This window comes from Oncorhynchus clarkii, chromosome 1, assembly GCF_045791955.1.
Source record: "Oncorhynchus clarkii lewisi isolate Uvic-CL-2024 chromosome 1, UVic_Ocla_1.0, whole genome shotgun sequence".
Taxonomy (NCBI): Eukaryota; Metazoa; Chordata; class Actinopteri; order Salmoniformes; family Salmonidae; genus Oncorhynchus; species Oncorhynchus clarkii.
The window spans coordinates 62280923-62303611 of NC_092147.1; the positions used below are offsets into that span (position 1 = coordinate 62280923).

General features: G+C 43.4%; 1 protein-coding gene across 2 annotated transcripts in view; it reads right to left on the minus strand.

The window, feature by feature from the left end:
• The window catches only part of LOC139410176 (adhesion G protein-coupled receptor A3-like), a 278756-nt gene that overhangs the window by 176250 nt on the left and 79817 nt on the right, over positions 1-22689 (minus strand). For both annotated transcript variants that reach the window (XM_071155639.1, XM_071155632.1), the window contains exons 4-7: positions 22516-22587; positions 22258-22329; positions 21961-22124; positions 7501-7714 (exon numbers count right to left, since the gene is read on the minus strand). In XM_071155639.1, the coding sequence (XP_071011740.1) occupies positions 7501-7714; positions 21961-22124; positions 22258-22329; positions 22516-22587 (522 nt within the window). The remainder of the gene's footprint in view (positions 1-7500; positions 7715-21960; positions 22125-22257; positions 22330-22515; positions 22588-22689) is intronic.

Below are 22689 nucleotides of genomic sequence, written 5' to 3' on the forward strand. Positions count from 1 at the left end.
TGTTTGACCATAATGGCCATCGTTATGTTTGGAGGAAAAAGGGGAGGCTTGCAAGCCGAAGAACACCATCCCAATCATGAAGCACGCGGGTGGCAGCATCATGTTGTGGGGGTGCTTTGCTGCAGGAGGGACTGGTGCACTTCACAGAATAGATGGCATCATGAGGATGGAACATTTTGTGGATATATTGAAGCAACATCTGAAGACATCAGTCAGGAAGTTAACGCTCGGTCGCAAATGGGTCTTCCAAATGGACAATGACCCCAAGCATACTTCCAACGTTGTGGCAAAATGGCTTAAGGACAACAAAGTCAAGGTATTGGAGTGGCCGTCACAAAGCCCTGACCTCAATACAATAGCAAATCTGTGGGCAGAACTGAAAAAGCATGTGCGAGCAAGGAGGCCTACAAACCCGACTCAGTTACCCCAGCTCTGTCTGGAGAAATGGGCCAAAATTCACCCAATTTATTGTGGAAACATGTGGAAGGCCACCCGAAACCCAAGTTAAACACTATAAAGGTAATGCTACCAAATACTAATTGAGTGTATGTGTCATGACTTCCACCGAAGTCGGTTCCTCTCCTTGTTCGGGCGACGTTCGGCAGTCGGCGTCGCCGGTCTTCTAGCCATCGTCGATTCACTTTTCATTTTCCATTTGTTTTGTCTTGTTTTCCTACACACCTTGTTTTCATTTCCCTCATTTATTGTTGTGTATTTAACCCTCTGTTCCCCCCCATGTCTTTGTGTGGAATTGTTTGTTGTAAGTGCTTGTGCACATGTTTAATGGTGCGCGTCAGGTTTTGTACCCATGTTGGTTATTTCTTTATGCCGTTGGTTTTGCAATTAAACTACTCTGGCTATTACCTAGTTCTGCTCTCCTGCGTCTGACTTCCGTGCCATCAGTTACGCACCCCTTACAGTATGTAAACTTCTGACCCACTGGGAATGTGATGAAAGAAATAAAATATGAAATAAATCATTCTTTCTACTATTATTCTGACATTTAACATTCTTTAAAAAAAAGTATTGATCCTAACTGACCTAAGACAGGGAATTTTTATTAGGATTAAATGTCAGGAATTGTTAAAAACTGAGTTTAAATGTATTTGGCTAAGGTGTATGTAAACTTTCAACTTCAACTATATATAATTATCTGTAAGGTTCCTCATTCGAGTAGTGAATTTTAAGCACAGATTCAACCACAAAGACCAGGAAGGTTTTCAATGTCTTGGAAAGAAGGGCACTGATTGGTAGATGTGTAAATATACAAAAACAGATTCTGAATATCCCTTGAGCACAGTGACGTTATTAATTAGGCTTTGGGTGGTGTATCAATACACTCAGTCACTACAAAGACACAGGCATACTTCCTAACTCAGTTGCCGGAGAGGAATGAAACTGCTCAAGGATTTCACCATGAAGCCAATGGTGATTATAAAATATGAGAAAACTGAGGATGGTAAAAAGAAGGAAGCCTGTACAGAATACAAATATTCCAAAACATGCCTCCTGCTTGCAACAAGGCACTTTAGTAATACTGCAAAAATGTGGCAAAGAAATTAACTTTATGTGCTGAATACAAAGCGTTATGTTTGGGGCAAATCCAACAAAACACATCACTAACTACCACTCTATATATTTTCAAGCATGGTGGTGGCTGCATCATGTTATGGGTATGCTTGTCATCGGCAAGGACTAGGGAGGTTTCTTTGGATAAAAAGAAACGGAATACAGCTATAAGCACAAGCAAAATCAGAGTGTTAAAGGGAAACATGGTTCAGTCTGCTTTCCAACAGACACTGGGAGACAAATTCACCTTCCAGCAGAACAATAACTTATAACACAATCCCAAATCCTAACAAGAGTAGCTAACCAACAATGAATGTTCCTGAGTGCCCTGGTTAAAGTTTGACTTAAACATCTATGGCAAGACTTGAAAATGGCTGTCCAGCAATGATCAACAATCAACTTGACAGAGCTTGTTTCTAATGAATAATGGGAAAATACTGTACAATTCAGGTGTGCAAAGCTCTTATAGACTTACCCTAATAAATTCACAGCTATAATCGCTGCCAAAGGTTATTCTACAAAGTATTCACTCAGGGGTGTGAATACTTGTGTAAATTAGATATTTGTGTATTTCATTTTCAATCAATTTGTAAAAACATGTTTTCACTTTGTCATTATGGGGTATTGGGTGTAGATGGGTGGAGATCTATGAAGTCCTTTTTTTATTTAGGCAGTAACACAACAAAATGTGGAATAAGTCAAGTGGTATGAATACTTTCTGAAGGCACTGTATGTAGTAATATGTTATAGTGATGCCTTTATAGTTCATATTTTAAGTGGTGTCAATATAATGTCATTGTATTTCTATGTACAGTATGTCATCCTAATATTAATGGCACTTTGTATTCTGCTCTGCAGTGCTTCCCTTCTCTCTTTTGTCCACACATTTACTAATGAGCTGATGCTGATTCAATTTAATTTAACATGCAATATCAAGAGTAATATGCAGTCACCTCCTGATAAATGAGTGAGTAAATTCATGTGTTTATCGACGTAATGCACATGCTTAAACGCAGACTCAGTGATATGATGTGAACACAAGCAGCAGTGTGAGATAATGCAAAGTGAGGGAAAAGAAAATGGCTGCACTTGTCAGCACCCATAAAGATAATGGTGAGCATCTGTGCACGTGCACAGGACTTTTACTTCCTTCTCATGCAGCATGACAGTTGTGTGACAGCAGTCAGTAATTAGGTGATTTTTCTTCCTCGCATCCACAGACATTCTCCTCCAATCCTTTTTTTAAAAGGACGTGAAGAGAAAGGATGTGAGGAATCGAAGAAAGACAAATTGACAAAGAACCTATCCCTGAATCCCAAATCAAACCCTAGCCCTTACACCCTATGCACTGTGTAGACCTGATGTGGTTTGAAAGGTATAAGCAATATGGTGACAATTCTACCTAGCCTATTAGAGGGCGAGATGGAGCTGCTGTAGCCCAGCATATGTGAGTGTATCGATCCGGACAAGTCTCCCAGTCCCTGCCGCTGAAAAACATCCCCACAGCATGATGCTGCCACCACCATGCTTCACCGTAGGGATGGTGCCAGGTTTCCTCCAGATGTGACGCTTGGCATTCAAGCAAATCTTGGTTACATCAGACCATGGTCTGAGAATCTTTAGGTTCTTTTGGCAAACTCCAAGCGGTCTGTCATGTGCCTTTTACTGAGGTGTGGCTTCCGTCTGACCACTCTACCACCACACACCAATATCTCTATCTCTACCTTTACATAACCATCTGATCATTTATCACTCCAGTGTTAATCTGCATAATTGTAATTATTTGCCTACCTTCTCATGCCTTTTGCACACAATGTATATATAGACTCCCCTTTTTTCTACTGTGTTATTGACTTGTTAATTGTTTACTCCATGTGTAACTCTGTGTTGTCTGTTCACACTGCTATGCCTTATCTTGGCCAGGTCGCAGTTGCAAATGAGAACTTGTTCTCAACTAGCCTACCTGGTTAAATAAAGGTGAAATAAAAAAATAAAATAAAAAATACCATAAAGGCCTGATTGGTGGAGTGCTTCTGGAAGTTTCTCCCATCTCCACAGAGGAACTCTAGAGCTCTGTCAGAGTGACTATCAGGTTCTTGGTCACCTCCTTGACCAAGGCCCTTCTCCCCCGAATGCTCAGCTTGGCTGGACGGCCAGCTTTAGGTGGTTCCAAAGTTGGTGGTTCCAAACTTATTCCATTCAAGAATGATGGAGGCCACTGTGTTCTTGGAGACCTTCAATGCTACAGAAATGTTTTGGTACACTTACCCAGATCCCTGCCTCGACACAATCCTGTCTCCGAGCTCTATGGACCTCATGTCTTGGACCTCATGGCTTTGTTTTTGCTCTGACATGCACTGTCAACTGTGGGACCTTATATAGACAGATGTGTGCCTTTCCAAATTTTGTCCAATCAATTAAATTTACCGCTGGTGGACTCAAATCAAGTTGTAGAAACATCTCGAGGATGATCAATGGAAACAGGATGCACCTGAGCTCTATTTCGAGTTTCATAGCAAAGGGTCTGAATACTTATGTAAATGAGGTATTTCTGTTTGAAATGTAAAAAAAAATGTGTTTGTTGCTTTGTCGTTATAGGGTATTGTGTGTAGATTGCTTAGAAAAAAGTATATTTATTCAATTTTAGAACAAGGCTGTAAATGTAACAAAATGTGGGAAAAGTCAAGGGGTTGGAATACTTCCCGAAGGCACTGTGCATGTCGGAGAGGCATGTTTGTTCTACATAACATATTGACATCCAACCATTCCAAAACGTTGTGTTCTGCTCAACGAACCCCTGATCTATATATAACCTGTGTGTTTTTCTTTCTGTCTCCTACTCATCTGTCTGCTCCCCTTTCCTTTTCCCTCTGCTCTTGTTCGCCAGGATCTAGGGGCTCTGCCATTCTGCCTACCGCATCCCTTCCCTAGACCTGGATCCATGACCAACCACTCTCCAAGATCCCACTTTTCATGACATTATCTACAGCTGTCTACAGCTACTGTTATTGTCATGTTGCTTAATCGAATCTGTTAAGAAACTGCACTTGCCATATCATCCTAGGCACAGTGAGATACACAGATGAGCTACATACACTAGCACTGCAAACACTCCAACAGCGAAGAGAGCAGCTGTGCCTGGAAGTCCTCCTTCCAAGACTGGCTGCCTGTGGAGGTTAAGTGATGTGCAGAACCACCCGTAGAACCCACCTCCTCTCTGTCCCACACACCAGAACTGAGAGATGAAAAAGAACAGCCATACACTACTTCTGCCAAATCTTTTTGAGGATCCTCCTCTCATATGATGCACTTTACTTGTCATTCATACTTCTGTTTTCTCAACTAAATTGCTCTTTATTTTTTTATGTGTTGACATTAGCTAGTTACCCATGTGGGTATATTAAATGTGGGTATATTCAATGAAATCAACCACTTACACCATTACACAACTGTTCCACAAAAAGAGCAACATTTTCATATTTCAATCTTAAATATTGACAGGTAGGTTCAAAATGATTCAACTGTCTGTTGTGTCCTGCATTATATTCAACCACAAGTGTCCTGCTGAATTACTGAGCTATGCCTATATGCCACGCGGTGGAGGAAGGGAGATAGGAACAAAGTAGCATAATAGGACTAATGAAAGCCTACTTTAGTAAGACATGACAAGGGGAGGTGAGCTCAACACCTGCCAGCCAGATGAGCCAGTGTATGAATTGAACTGATTTGCACATGAATGAAGTGATACTCACGCTGCAATCTGAAAGGTAAGTTCATGTCCAGTTTACACATTTTCTTCGCCATTTTCCCGAAAAATGAACCGTTTAAGACATGACTTTTCATGTTGTTAAAATGTTAACAAGGTACCCAAAAGTAGTTCAAGTCATGTTTTCATCTTATTATCTAAACAAAACGTGTTTAAAAATCCCTAGAGTCGATGACCGTGCCCCATATAACTGTAATTAGCATAATAAAAAAGCCCCCATTAAAGTCTGTTTAAGCAAGAGAAATCTGTGGTGGAAGGTGGCCTAGCTACAGCAGTGTTTGCCAGACTATAAGCCATCCCAAAAATGGCCTACAAACTAGTATGACCAATATATGGAAATATGAGACTCATGACAAACATGATGGTGTTCTCCATTTTGCTCTACAACCCCCAGAAGCGTCACAGGACTCATCTGAGGTTAGTACCGCCGATCTGCCAACTTCTGCCTGTAGCGTCAGAACAGTTTGGGCTACATCTTTCCCTCTATAGAAAGGTGAGACTCTCAAGAGTGCTTAGGAGTATTTATGTCTGTAATAAAGCCCTTTTGGGGGGAAAAACTCATTCTGATTCTGGCTACGACCTCGCCCAGTCATGTGAAATCCATTGATTATCGAGTCCCATTGTGACCAAGTGGGGGGACACTTTTTGTCAAGAGGACACTATTTGGCATGACAGGCCCATTAGAACAGAACACCACCTAACAATGGACACTGGGCTCTATATAAGGCCACTCTGCTCTGCTGTGTATGCTGTAGAGAACACAGGCATGTGATAATCACTCTCCAATCCCTTCACATATACAAGTGATACATTCACCAGAGCAGCTTGATGGACACAATTCACAACTTAACACTACAGCTGTTAGTTGCCATTAGCTATGAGTGTTCCACAGCCATTCGCCAGTTCGTAATGAGCAGCCAGGTGTGAACTACAGACCTCATTGGAGAGGCAATGCTAAGTCATTCCATTTTGTCAGACCGCTACAGAACAATCTATCAATACAAATTCAAATTACGAAGAGTAACACTGAATACTGTTAGCCAAGCGCAATAGATAAATGGTCATGCAACATAACTTTTCACTCATCCTCATACTTTGAGATAATCAACTCAGCCACAAAGCTATAGAGAATAGAACATAAGAGTAAACTTCAACATCATAAATTACAAGTGGCAATGTTGGTCAAATTGGGAGCAGTGGGAGATACAATATTCTGGGTTGGTATCTTTTCCAGAACTGGGAAAAGAGATGTGCTATGTAAAACGTGACAACAAGCATTCCGGCCCTGTTGACACAGGGAAACATATTTCTGTCAGCACCATCAAAATTTATGTTAGAGCCCCCGGCTCAGAGCGTAGCAGCAGTTAAACTAATCAATGGCAATGTGCTCCTCCATATGAGCCTGCTTACCGCCAAGCCAAGCAGACCTGGGTTCAAATACTATTTGAAATCTTTCCAATATTTTGAGTGTTTACTTTAGCCTGCTTAGAGGACCAGATGGGCGGGTTTTACAGGTTTGGGAAGATTTGATTGGTCCAATAAGCCAGGCAAGCTTAATTGAGCACTGATGAAGTATTTTAAATGATATTAAATAGTATTTGAAACCAGGTCTGCCGCTAAGCTAACAGTAACAACAGCATGGTGAGAAAACAAAGACAGGAAGAGGAAACGCGACAACAGGCCCCCGAAATGTGAGAAACCCAGCATTGCTGCTCCCATTATCACTGTAATTAAGATTCAGCAACTGTTCCTGTTAGCTTGTGATCGCCAAGCACTCCGGCAACGTTCCCGGAGCGCTCGGCAAACGTCCTGAGAGGGGCACAGATTAGCTTTCAGAGGCAGTGGCACGCGGTCAACCCAATTCTGTCCCTGTCCTTTCAAATCCCTATCAAGGGAGGACGATTACACAAGGTAAATCTCGGCTACAATAAGGGAGAGAAGGGGAAGAGTGTGTTTCTGATGTGCTTAGTGCTTGTGAGCATGGTTAGCGAGATGCAGTGTTGTGAGTGTGTGGTTGTGTACGGCAAAACTGTACCGCATGAGCTCATACATGCATGTGAATGTGTGAGTGAGTGCTGCATTGCACAAATGTAACGCATGAGTGTGTCTGTGCCACAGCGAGCGAGAGAGATTAGCTCTCCATTCACGTCCCCGATTCCCCCTACCCGGTGAGCAGGCAGCAGTCATGGACCAGGGTATCCTCTACGTAGACGCCCCTGTCCTCGTTGCTGTGGACGACGTCGCCATTGTGGTGCCAGAGCAGCGTGACCGAGGGGTCCAGGTAGGACACAGTGCACTGCAGCGGCAGCCGGTCCCCACGGAACACCACCTGTCTCTGGGACGGGATCAGCTGAAACAGGGGCAGCTCCAGAGGCTCATCTGGAGAAGAGAGGAATACACCAGGGAGAGGGTCAGGGAGAGGAGTAGAGGACGGGAAGGGTAGAACTCATTCATCTAGAGAGAAGGAGAGACTGGTGCGTTATTGGAATGGGAGGGGAGGAGGGGAATCAAAATGAATGATTCTCCATGACTGAAATCATGTCAGTAATACGGTATTGCAAATGTGAACGCACAAATATAAACATACAATATACACAAATACACTTACACAAAAACACACATTATCAATCAGGAGAAAGCATTGTGCTTGTAGGAATTAACAAAAGCTGTGGGGAATATAGAGGATTTACAGTCATTCAAATCAGTCACTACCATAATTATGATTTTTGTGGATGTTGGCTAAATAAAAACGCAGGTCAAGGGTTCAAAAGTTTTAGGAAAAGCTTAGAAAATGCTGGCACTGCCTGGCACTACATGCACGGACGCACTTCTACTTACTGATCTGAGATCATTGCAGTGTACTGGCTCGCTGTGGTACCTTGAGAATTCCACTGAACACAGGGAACATGTTCGATTGGACACATAAAGACACTTCCTTGGACATGCTCCAAGGAGCCAGCTAAGCAACGCTCTACCTTCAGTTCCATTCAGATCAATGGAGAGTGATAGCAGTACAGTGTGAAAGGCCATTCAGTACATGAATCGTAAACCTCTCCCATTTACGGCTGCTGATACATTCAGTTCAAACGCCTACATCTCCGGCTACATTACATCTACATTCTAAATGCTATGCAACAAATCTGACAGAGATCAGGGTTGGGGAGTAAGTGATTACATGTAAATCAGTTACATGCAATCTGATTACATTTTTAAAACTGTAATCAGTTATGTTACAAGGAAACGCATTGTAATAAGGTTACAGATAAGATACTTTAGACAAACTAGATGTTTACTTCTGAATCCATGTTGGCGAAAAAATACATTATGATACCTTTCTGTTTTCTCAGTGATATTTCAATTTGTAAGTTTGTTCTACCTGAGCAAGTTTGACCACAAGTCAGAAACCACTATGATGAAACACTAAATGTGTTTTATGGATCCGTTCTGTCTTCTTCCAATGCCTCTTAAGGGGAAAGAAATAAGATTACGATACTGAGTTTGTGTAATCCAAGATGGCGTAGCAGTCAGACGTCTTTGTCCTGTCGTGTCCCTTGTATATATCGTTTTACATATTTTTCGTCGCATATACTTTAAAATATTTTGCTAAACCTCATCATCTAAATAATCTACTGCAACCCGCCTCACCCAATGTGGCGTGGATCTGCGTTGTTTTCCTAAATTATTTCTATTTACTTCGGATCTGGAATCCCTCAACTGAAGCTAGCCAGCTAACTACCAGATATCAGTCAGCAAACCATTGCCAGCGGTCATCAGCTAACCTTCAGCTCGGAAAGCTCTCGCCAGTTCGAACAACGTGACTCTAACCAGAGCATAACGGACCTGTTATTTTTATCCCCGGTTTCCTAACGCAAACTGAACATTTTCATCTGGATCTTCACAACTAGCTAACTGCAATCCCGGATGACTACTCCTGGCTAGCGTTTCCATCCCAGAGCAAGCACCAATTTAGCTTGAAGCTAGCCCGACCAGGGCTCCTGTGCTGCCACCGAAGCATACTCCAGGGCTACAATATCGGCCTGCTAGCTACCTAGAGCTACATGGAACCCTACTAATTCCATGACTGGTCTATCGACGTCACCGCACAAAGAGGCAAAAACAGACTTACCCCCATTGCGACGTCCCCCCCCAAAGGCTAACTTTCTAGCCCCTGCTATCTGCTTGCTTGCTAACCCGGTCTGCTAACTGCTAAACTGCCGGGCCCTGGTCTGCTAACTGCTAGCTTGCCTGCCCGGTCTGCTAACTGCTAGCCCTTGCTAACTGCTTGCTTGCTAACCCGGTCTGCTAACTGCTAGCTTGCACTGGTCTACTAGCTGCTAGCTTGTTTAGCTCCGGCCTACTAACTGTTAGCTTGTTAGCCTGCTAACTGTCTGAATCGCGGTGTCTCCAGCCAGCCCAACCACTCACTGGACCCATAAGTTCACTTGGCTACGCATGCCTCTCTCTAATATCAATATGCCTTGTCCATTACTGTCCTGGTTAGTGATTACTGTCTTATTTCACTGTAGAGCCTCTAGCCCTGCTCAATATGCCTCAACCAACCATGTTGTTCCACCTCCTACATATGCGATGACATCACCTGGTTTAAACATCTCTAGAGACTATATCTCTCTCTTCATTACTCAATGCCTAGGTTTACCTCCAATGTACTCACATCCTACCTTACCTTTGTCTGTATATTATGCCTTGAATCTATGCTATCATGCCCAGAAACCTGCTCCTTTTACTCTCTGTTCTGAACATGCTAGACGGCCAGTTCGTATAGTCTTTAGCCGTACCCTTATCCTACTTCTCCTCTGTTCCTCTGGTGATGTGGAGGTTAATCCAGGTCCTGCAGTGCCTAGCTTCACTCCCACCCCCCAGGTGCTCTCATTTGTTGACTTCTGTAAACGTAAAAGCCTTAGTTTCATGCATGTTAACATTAGAAGCCTACTTCCTAAGTTTGTTTTACTCACTGCTTTAGCACACTCTGCCAACCCAGATGTCTTAGCCGTGTCTGAATCCTGGCTTAGGAAAACCACCAAAAACCCTGAAATCTCCATTGCTAACTATAATGTTTTCCGCCAAGATATTACTGCCAAAGGGGGCGGTGTTGCAATCTACTGCAAAGATAGAAAGTAATACAGAGCTCTGCAGGCTAAGTCTGTACCCAAACAATTTGAGCTTCTACTTCTAAAAATTTATCTTTCCAGAAAGTCTAAATAAGTCTCTCACTGTTGCCGCTTGCTATAGACCTCCCTCTGCCCCCAGCTGTGCCCTCGATACTATATGTGAACTGATTGCCCCCCATCTATCTTCTGAGCTCGTGCTACTAGGTGACCTAAACTGGCACATGTTTAACACCCCGGCCATCCTACAAACTAAGCTTGATGCCCTCAATCTCACACAAATTATCAATGAACGTACCAGGTACAACCGCAAATCCGTAAATACGGGCACCCTCATAGATGTCATCCTAACTAATTCGCCCTCCAAATACACCTCTGCTGTTTTCAATCAAGATCTCAGCGATCACTGCCTCATTGCCTGCATCCGTAATGGGTCTGAACTAGGAATAGATATAGTCTTTGGTTCACGCCAGACCTGTCTGCCCTTGACCAGCACAAAAACATCCTGTGGCGTTCTGCATTAGCATAGAATAGCCCCCGTCATATGCAACTTTTCAGGGAAGTTAGGAACAAATATACACAGGCAGTTAGAAAAGCTAAGGCAAACTTTTTCAAACATACATTTGCATCCTGTAGTACTAACCCAAAAAAGTTCTGGGACACTATAAAGTCCATGGAGAATAAGAGCACCTCCTCCCAGCTGCCCACTGCTCTGAGGCTAGGAAACACTGTCACCACCGATAAATCCACTATAATTGAGAATTTCAACAAGCATTTCTCTACGGCTGGCCATGCTTTCCACATGGCTACCCCTACCCCGGTCAACTGCCCGGCACCCTCCACAGCAACCCGCCAAAGCCCCCACCATTTCTCCTTTACCCAAATCCAGATAGCCGATGTTCTGAAAGAGCTGCAAAATCTGGACCCCTACAAATCAGCCGGGCTAGACAATCTGGACCCTCTCTTTCTAAAATTATCTGCCGAAATTGTTGCAACCCCTATTACTAGCCTGTTCAACCTCTCTTTCGTATCGTCTGAGATTCCCAAAGATTGGAAAGCTGCGGCGGTCATCCCCCTCTTCAAAGGGGGTGACACTCTAGACCCAAACTGTTATAGACCTATATCCATCCTACCCTGTCTTTCTAAGGTCTTCGAAAGCCGAGTTAACAAACAGATTACTGACCATTTCGAATCCCACCATACCATCTCCGCTATGCAATCTGGTTTCAGAGCTGGTCATGGGTGCACCTCAGCCACGCTCAAGGTTCTAAACGACATCATAACCGCCATCGATAAGACACATTACTGTGCAGCCGTATTCATCGACCTGGCCAAGGCTTTCGACTCTGTCAATCACACCATTCTTATTGGCAGACGCGACAGCCTTGGTTTCTCAAATGATTGCCTCGCCTGGTTTACCAACTACTTCTCTGATAGAGTTCAGTGTGTCAAATCGGCGGGCCTGTTGTCTGGACCTCTGACAGTCTCTATGGGGGTGCCACAGGGTTCAATTCTCGGGCCGACTCTCTTTTCTGTATACATCAATGATGTTGCTCTTGCTGCTGGTGATTCTCTGATCCACCTCTACGCAGACAACACCATTCTGTATACTTCTGGCCCCTCCTTGGACACTGTGTTAACTAACCTCCAGACGAGCTTCAATGCCATACAACTCTCCTTCCGTGGCCTCCAAATGCTCTTAAACGCAAGTAAAACTAAATGCATGCTTTTCAATCGATCCCTGCCCTCACCTGCTCGCTCGTCCAGCATCACTACTCTGGACGGCTCTGACTTAGAATACGTGGACAACTACAAATACCTACCTGGGTGTCTGGTTAGACTGTAAACTCTCCTTCCAGACTCACATTAAGCATCTTCAATCCAAAATTAAATCTAGAATCGGCTTCCTATATCGCAACAAAGCATCCTTCACTCATGCTGCCAAACATACCCTTGTAAAACTGACCATCCTACCGATCCTCGACTTCGGTGATGTCATCTATAAAATAGCCTCCAACACTCAACAAACTGGATGCAGTCTATCACAGTGCCATCCTTTTGTCACCAAAGACCCATACACTACCTACCATTGCGACCTGTACGCTCTCGTTGGTTGGCCCTCGCTTCATACTCGTCACCAAACCCACTAGCTACAGGTTATCTACAAGTCTCTGCTAGGTAAAGCCCCACCTTATCTCAGCTCACTGGTCACCATAGCAGCACCCACTCATAGCACGCGCTCCAGCAGGTATATCTCACTGGTCACCCCCAAAGCCAATTCCTCCTTTTGTCATCTCTCCTTCCAGTTCTCTGCTGCCCATGACTGGAACGAATTGCAAAAATCTCTGAAACTGGAGACTCACATCTCCCTCACTAGCTTTAAGCACCAGCTGTCAGAGCAGTTTACAGATCACTGCACTTGTACTTAGCCTATCCGTAAACAGCCCATCTATCTACCTAACTCATCCCCATACTGGTATTTATTTATTTTGCTCCTTTGCACCCCAGTATCTCTACCTGCACATTCATCTTCTGCCGATTTACCATTCCAGTGTTTAATTGCTATATTGTAATTACTTCGCCACCATGGCCTATTTATTTCCTTAACTTACCTCATTTGCACTCACTGTATATAGACTTTTTGTTTTCTTTTGTTCTACTGTATTATTGACTGTATGTTTTGTTTATTCCATGTGTAACTCTGTGTTGTTGTATGTGTCGAATTGCTACGCTTTATCTTGGCCAGGTCGCAGTTGCAAATGAGAACTTGTTCTCAACTAGCCTACCTGGTTAAATAAAGGTGAAATAAAAAAATAAAATAAAAAAATTAATTGCTGATTACAATTTTGGACAGGTAACTAGTAACTGTAACAGACTACATTTAGAAAATAACCTACTCAATCCTTACTGAGAGATAGTGAGAATGCGAAGGCACGGCTCCAATCCATCTCTCCAATCCATGGTTAAACTAAGCCAATAAATGTATATTTTAATATTTTAAGGTTGATTTAGCGAGGCCTGACCTTGATTTTATGTATACATACTCTAATGCATACACACATGGTAAAATTACATAATGCATATAAATAGCAAATACAAGACATACAGTGCCTTGCAAAAGTATTCATCCCCCTTGGCGTTTTTCCTATTTTGTTGCATTACAACCTGTAATTGAAATGGATTTTTATTTGGATTTCATGTAACGGACATACACAAAATAGTCCAAATTGGTGAAGTGTAAAAAACTGAAAAGTGGTGCGTGCTATGAAGACCCTAAATAAGATCTGGTGAAACCAATTACCTTCAGAAGTCACATAATTGGTTAAATAAAGTCCACCTGTGTGCAATCTAAGTGTCACATGATTTGTCACATGATCTCAGGACATATACACCTCTTCTGAAAGGCCACAGAGTCTGCAACACCACTTAGCAATGGGAACCACCAAGCAAGCGGCACCATGAAGACTAAGGAGTTCTCCAAACAGGTCAGGGACAAAGTTGTGGAGAAGTACAGATCAGTTTTGGTTATAAAAAAGTATCTGAAACTTTGAACATCCCACAGAGCACCATTAAATCCATTATTAAAAAATAGAAAGAATATGGCACCACAACAAACCTGCCAAGAGAGAGCCGCCCACCAAAACTCACAGACAAGGCAAGGAGGGCATTAATCAGAGAGGCAACAAAGAGACCAAATATAACCCTGAAGGAGCTGCAAAGCTCCACAGCGGAGATTGGAGTATCTGTCTACAGGACCACTTTAAGCCGTACGCACCACAGAGCTGAGCTTTACGGAAAAGTGGTCAGAAAAAAGCCCTTGCTTAAAGAAAAAATTAAGCAAACTTTTGGTGTTCACCAAAAGGCATGTGGGAGACTGCAAACATATGGAAGAAGGTACTCTGGTCAGATGAGACTAAAATTGAGCAGTTTGGCCATCAAGGAAAACGCTGTCTGCGCAATCCCAACACCTCTCATCACCCTGAGAATACCATGGTGGTGGCAGCATCATAGTGTGGGGATGTGTTTCATAAGCAGGGACTGGGAAACTGGTCAGAATTGAAGGAATGATGGATGGCGCTAAATACAGGGAAATTCTTGAGGGAAACCTGTTTCAGTCTTCCAGAGATTTCAGACTGGGATGGAGGTTCACCTTGGCCCTAAGCATACTGCTAAAGCAACACTTGAGTGGTTTAAGGGGAAACATTTAAATGTAATTGGAATGGCCTAGTCAAAGCCCAGACCTCAATCCAATTGAGAATCTGTTGTGTGACTTAAAATTGCTGTACATCAGCAGAACCCATCCAACTTGAAGGAGCTGGAGCAGGTTTGCCTTGAAGAATGGGCAAAAATCCCAGTGGCTAGATGTGCCAAGCTTATAGAGAGACATACCCCATGAGACTTGCAGCTGTAATTGCTGCAAAAGGTGGTTCTACAAAGTATTGACTTTGGGGAGTGAATAGTTATGTATATTCAAGTTTTCTGTTCCTTGTTTTATTTCTTGTTCATTTTACAAGAAAAAACATTTTGCATCTTCAAAGTGGTAGGCATGTTATGTAAATAAAATGATACAAACCTCCCAAAATCAATTTTAATTTCAGTTTGTAAGGTAACAAATTTGGAAAAATGCCAAGGGGGTGAATACTTTCGCAAGCCGCTGTATGTGCTGCTGTACTATAGTACACCATTAACATCCTCATCTCCTGGACTAACACCACTCATCTGTTGATATTGCAATCTACATGTGTTTATAAAAAACAACAACATATTGTGCTTTTTTACCCTCCAAATTCGTGATATCCAATTGGTAGTTACAATCTTGTCCTATCTCTGCAACTCCCGTACGTATTCGGGAGAGGCGAAGGTCGAGAGCCATGCGTCCTCCAAAACACAACCCACTGCTCGCTTACTCGGAAGCCAGCTGCACCAACGTGTCTTAGGAAACACCGTACACCTGGCGACTGTGTCAGTGTGCATGCTCCCGGCCCGCCACCGGAGTCAAGGACATGTCTGCCGGCCAAAACCTCCCCTAGCCCGGATGATGCTGGGCCAATTGTGCGCCGCCTCATGGGTCTCCCGGTATCGAACCCGGATCTGTAGTAACTCCGCTAGCACTGCAATGTAGTGCCTTAGACCGCTGCACCACTCTGGAGGCCCTCAATCTACATGTCTTTTATAGTGTAATTTCATTTGTTGATCATTTACAGAGCCATGTATTTGGTAGTTGCACATGAAGAGGTGCAGAACTGGAGCTACCGCATACCCTGTAGCTGACTGCAGCTGGCTAAATGGTACCACAGCAAAAAAAAAAGCGATGGACTGTTGACCCTCTATTATGCTCATACTGTTGAATCAACACTAAGTGCCAAAGGATCCGAGTGGCAGATGGCCTGTGCCTATCAGGCGCTGCCAGGGTGAGATTGTGTGTGTGTGTGTGTGTTTTCCCGGTGTGTACAGTATGTGCGTGCTGATGAAGTAAGGGTGTTGAGCCATTGTGTGTGTGTAATGGCACGAGGAAAAGCCAGGGCAATGCCCTATCCGTGTGTGTGTTTGTACGCCAGTATGTGTGCGAGCGTGTGTGCGCGCATGTGTGACCTGCTCAATTGTGTGTGTGATGGTGCGAGGATCCCTGGGTTGCAGTTAACACAACCCCCTAGAGTCGATGTCCTCACCCATGATGAAATCTAATTAGCATAGTACAAAAATCCCCGTAAAAATTTGTCTGTTGAAGCTAGAGATGTTTTTTTTGCAAGGGCTGCGTCTCAATCCACTGTGGTGGAAGGTGGCAGAGCTACAGCTGTGTGTGTCAGACCAGGAGACGGTTCCGAACGGTTTGGCTCTACGACCCCCACAGGTGTCACGGGACTAATCAGAAGTCGATACTGAATGTGTAATTGTGACAAATGTGTAAATGTTCTTAACGTTTAAACTGTCATTTTTTCCCCCATAATTTAAACATTTAAAAGATAAGAAAATGTTCATGAAATGAGAAGTCACAATTCAGATATGATCATGCGTATGACAACTAAGGGGCAATGCAGTTCGATCTACCGCAGTCCTGGCTACTTACCAGAAGGCACTCACCTTGCTACTGTCCCCAACAGTGGTAGTTAATGCCATTTTATGTTCTCTGCTGTGTCCCTCTCCTCTATGTTCCCAATTGTCAGTACATGGGACTTCATGTCCCGCTTCTTATCAATGTGATTGCTTGTTGCAGTGATGTATGACAGCATGTTCATAGATGTCCAAAAATCTGTTGTTAATGCCACGTATGGTGTTCGAGAGCTCGCACTCTGTACTTGCAGAGCAATCATTGTACATTTTTTGGCATCTTGTAGTGTGGTTCTAGATATGCCATCAGGGCAGTGAAGCCGACATCCTCTACCATTGACAATGGATGCATATCAACTGTAATCAGTGCTGTGATTTTTTTTCACTCTGTCCCTTATCGCACTGCCGCCAGCAACGGGTTGGGGGTGACTTCCTTTCAGATGGTTAAGCATTGCACCTGTACTGCCCCTGTAGCTCAATTCCACCTTGCAAAGATTGCATTCATTTCACCACCTTCTCAAGTATTGCCAAACAGGACTTTGCTGCTGTCGCTTCCCTGTCTCACACTCTTATTATAAAGTATATCTGTGGCAAATCATTTGAAAGATGCATATTTTCTACTACTAACTTTACAGCATTGTTGCGAAAGGTATTTGTTTAATTTGTATGTTTTGTGCCGCACTGTGATTTACATTTTGTAAACGGAAAAAAGTGTTAAAAAATGTTCGCCAGAGATTTTTTATGAACAATAACGATCCAAATGTCATTTAAACATTTAAACGTTCAAACCCCTAGTACCAACTTCTGTCTGTAGAGTCTGAACGGTTTGGGCTACACACTAAAGTATTCAGACGCCTTGACTTTTTCCACATTTTGTTACGTTACAGCCTTAATCAAAAATTTATTAAATGATTATTTTTCCTCATCAATCTACACACAATACCCCAATAATGACAAAGCAAAAGCAGGTTTTTAGAAATGTTTGCTAATTTATAAATAAATAAAACTCATATCACATTTACATAAGTATTCAGACCCTTTACTCAGTACTTTGGCAGCGATTACAGCCTTGAGTGTTCTTGGGAAGGACGCTACAAGCTTGGCAGACCAGTATTTGGGGAGTTTCTCCCATTCTTCTCTGCAGGTCCTGTCAAGCTCTGTCAGGTTGAAGGGGAGTGTCGCTGCACATCTATTTTCAGGTCTGTTTGATCAGGTTCAAGTCCAGGTTCTGGCTCGGCCACTCAAGGACATTCAGGGACTTGTCCCAAAGCCACTCCTGCATTGTCTTGGCTGTGTGCTATGGGTCATTGTCCTGTTGGAAGGTGAACATTCGCACCAGTCTGAGGTCCTGAGCACTCTGGAGCAGGTTTTCATCAAGGATCTCTCTGTACTTTGCTCCATTCATCTTTCCCTCGATCCTGACTAGTTTCCTAGTTTCCTAGTCCCTGCCACTGAAAAACATCCCCACAGCATGATGCTTCACCGTAGGGATGGTGCCAGGCCAAAGAGTTCAATCTTGGTTTCATCAGACCAGAGAATCTTGTATCTCATGGCCTAAGGCTTTAGGTGCCTTTTGGCAAACTCCAAGAGGGCTGTCATGTGCCTTTTACTGAGGAGTGGCTTCCGTCTGGCCACTTCAACATAAAGGCCTGATTGGTGGGTGCTGCAGAGATGGTAGTCCTTCTGGAAGTTCTCCCATCTCCACAGAGGAACTCTAGAGCTCTGTCAGAGTGACCATCGGGTCCTTGGTCACCTCCCTGACCAAGGCCCTTCACCCCCGATTGCTCAGTTTGACCGGGCAGCCAGCTCTTGGGAGAGTCTTGGTGGTTCCAAATTTCTTCCATTTAAGAATGATGGAGGCCACTGTGTTCTTTCAGACCTTCAACATTGCAGCAATTGTTTGGTATCCTTCCCTAGACCTGTGCCTCGACACAATCAGTCTCGGAGCTCTATGGACAATTCCTTCGACCTCATGGCTTGGTTTCTGCTCTGACATGCACTGTCAGCTGTGGGACTTCATATTGACAGGTGTGTGCCTGTCCAAATCATATCCAATTAATTGAATTCACCACAGGTGGACTCCAATCAAGTTGTAGAAACATCTCAAGGATGATCAATGGAAACAGGATGCATCTGAGGTCAATTTAGAGTCTCATAGAAAAAAATTATTCAGATACTTTACTATCTTTACAAAATTTGCAAAAGTGTCCAAAAGCCATTTTTTGGGGGGGGTTTGTGTGTAGATTGATGGGGAATTTTTATTTATTTAATAAATGTCATAATAAAAACATAAGGTAACAAAATGTGTAAGTCAAGGGGTCTGAATACTTTTTGAATGCACTTTATATGACCTCTCTATGGAAAGATGAGACTCTCACGAACATGTTGTTGTTCTCCATTTTTCTCTACGACCCCCAAGTGTCACGGACTCGTCTGAAGGTACCGGGATGAAAATGTAATGGAAGTGAATAGGGCATTTCCACATCAAAGGGTCATTCCATGGTAAATTATTATAATTATTTTATCTCTCAGATATAGGACACATGCACTTCAATCTGTTTTTCCATGTATGAATCTGTTATCATATGCGTTTTCTATGGACTAATTGCAGGCCAAATTCAATGTTTTATCATATATATATATGTTTTTTAAATACACAAAATTATAGCTACCGACAGGGGTCCTAAAATTCAAAATCAAATAGCTAAATGATCCTTGTTAAGACCATCTTAAAACAATTCCCAGCCCCAGGCCCCTAACCAGATTGACCTGTGTTCCCTGGCAGGAGGGGCGTGCCGAGCAGCTGCTATGGCTGGTCCTGCAGTGAGTGGACACATGGCCAAACGTCTGGCAGTAGTCCACAGAGGAAACCATTCAAATCACTACAGAACAGCTCCACCAAAGCCTGGTACCTGATCTGTTTGTGCTGTCTTGCCAAACACAACTATGACCATAGGAGTTGGCAAGACAGCACAAACAGATTTGCGACCAGGCTAGTCCCACCAATCCACCCGCAACTGCTAAATCGGGCTGTGAGTGAGCCACATCATTCAGGATGGGAAGCCATTAAATGATAATCTCCTAATTAATCAAAACAAGTCCAACACTTCCATTTCCTCAATACGATTAGGCCCTTTCACGCACACTTTCCACACTTCTTATTGTATTCGGATGTTGCTAGGATAACACTCTGTCTTTTTCAGAATACGGAGTTGATTCAACTTTAAACCAAGTTCTACTGGCTGGCCACAGGGTCTGATGGGTATATTGGCCTATATGCATAAGGCCATAAGTGACCATAAGAGGACCATGTCACTGCCGTAGCTTAATATAATAAATAATAACACCAGACATTACACCAGAGACCCAGGTTGTGTATGGATCAACCATTCGCTGCTATGTATTTCATTTCAATGAATTCCACAAAGAGGCCCTGCCTGGTTTTCACTGATGAAGCCTTGAGGAAACAGAAGTAGAGGCCCCGTGCTCCTTTATTCCTCCGTGTTTGTGTGCGTCTCTGCATGTGATCCTTATTTCACAGTGTTAGATGAGCTGAACAGACGTTGCCCTGACCCCCCCCCCCCCCCCCCATCCGAGGAAGCACCTGATCCTGGCAGGAAGCCTCTCCTCCCTCCTCCCTCCGTCCGTTCCCCCTCGCTTGAGAATGACACTCGACCCGAACGCCATGTCAGACCGGCGAAAGGAGGAGAAACACTTTAAAATGTGCTCACCCTGACATCTGCTACTCGTTACATCACTTTGGAGAACTACGATAGAAGAAAATAAAAAAAGGGACGGCGCGGATGGAATTCCCGAGCAACCTAATAGTTCAACATAATAGTTCAACATAATGAAATGAGAGACAAATCTCTTGTTTGGTATGAGTTGGAGGGGTAGCTTTGTCAATTGTCATCTTATCGACCGCCATTCTCAGTAATACCTTGACCTATAGCATCAGGTGCTGAACAAACACAGCTGATACGTGATGAAGTCCTGATGGCCACAGTATAGCCTTGCTGCATTCCATGACATTAAGTGAACCCATACGGAGATAATAGGCTGAAAATAACATTACAAGAAGAGATTGTTAGAGCACTCCACTGTGTCCAATCGAAAATGGCTCTTGCCAAGCAAATAAATAAGGTATTGTAGGAGGCTGTTGTATAGGGAGTAAAATCCCACGGAGGCATGCACGGTAATCCCATAATGGATGTGTTAGGCTGAAAGAACAATTCACTATTCCAACCATCCTAATTCCACTCTTGGCTTCATGTCATACGACTGTGTGGAATTACCCAGTAAGTGCTTGGATTGTTCCACATAACGAAGAAAAAAAAAAACACACACTCAGGATTCCATAGAATAACTTCAGAATGTATCTGGTCGGGTACGTGGATAAGAAGTGTGTGAATAGAACAATCTCCACAAACAAACACATGAAAGACTTAGAAAGAGTGACAAATGGGTCAGGACCCAATGCCTGGTGGTCTCTGACCTCTTGAACTACGTTGACCACATTCATCGCACCTTGATAGATGGAAAAGTATCTGTCACCTGGTCTGTTTCTACTTGGAAATACTTGTGACATTCTACTGGATTCGATGAACTGGTTAATGCATTTAAAAAAAAAAAAGCCAATTCTAAAAAAAGTGGTTGGATCCAAATACTTATTTAAAATCTTTCTGGAAAATGTAATTTTTTAGACATTCTTATTCTAAAGAAATCCACCGCTAAGATGCATGATGCGACTCCAAAAACTTTAGTGGGCTGGTCAAATGCCATCTCCAACATCAAATACCTTTCGTTAGGTACCCCGGTGTCTTGAACTGCTGTATCAATCCCCTGTACATGCTCATGTTTTGTCGCTGTACAAATCATATGCATGCTATATCTTGTTTGATTGACATTGATAAAAGCACCCAATATTTTGTTTTCCTCCAGCACGCACGCACACACACACAACCCCCACCACCCCACCCCAATTTCCATTTCGAGCAGTGACTCATGTTTTCTCATCCCGGTGCAATATCCTCTAAGCGTGTGCAGGATACGGGGAGTGTAGGGGCAGGGCAGGGGGAGAGCTGCTATCAGAAACGAGATGTGATTCCCCCCATGGCTCAGAGCACACAGAACAGCACACAGCAGAGATGGAAACACCAGAACTGCTAGCTACCTCACCAGTCCCCAGAGCTCTCCTCCATGTCTTCCTCACGCGCCATTCACTCACCTTACATACACAGAGGGGTGATTCAGCAGACAGCAGGGAATATTCAGCCACAGACTTTCAGACATTGTCATCATCATAGGCCATATTCGTCATAATATTCATTTATTTTGTGGGACAATGCAATTTCTAATATATTACAGAAAAAAAGGGGTCAATGTAATGCTCGTGTAGGTGTTGTGTACGCCTTATTTAAAGAGAGATAGGGATGATGTGAGATAACATACCACATCTGAGCTGTGTCTCCCTCAGGTTGTGGACCTCCAGGCCGCGGAGGTGTGTGGGATGAACACACAGGGTGTCGTTGCCCAGAAGCACGCCGTTTGCCCTGGCCCACAGCAGCAGCCACTCCAGCTGACAGTCACAGAACAGAGACTCTGTAGAGAAGTGCCTGAGGGGATACGGCAATGGCGTTAAAACCATCACCGCACTGTGTGTTGGTGTCATTTTGGTACAGGGTGAGACTGACTATCTGTTCGTAGGGTGTGTGTTTGTGTGTGTGTTGTTTCATTTTGTTTTCTTACAGGACTTCGAGAGACAGGAGGTGTGTGAATAGTCCCACCGGCAAGGTAGAGAAAATATTTCCAGATAGATTCCTGTGGGGAAAACAGTGCAAATACACATCAAACCAGTTAACTTTGAACAAGTAGAAAAGCCACAGTATCTGCTGTTGCGTTACTTTGAAACAGCCTTATCTAAGAGAAAAAACATAGATCCTACATCTCAAAACATCTCAAATTGTGCGTACAGTGCTGCATGTTTTCAATTTAGAGATTACTCACAATTTAGAGAGATTGCCAAGGTCTACAAACATTTCAGGAGAGAGGCAGCCAATCCGATTGTTGGACAGATCCCTATAAGGACAAAAAGCTCACTTTAAATGATGGCTAAGAGATAAGCCAAGCCCATCTGACTTAAAGCATTAAGAGCACTGATCATCGCAGGAGAGCTGGCAT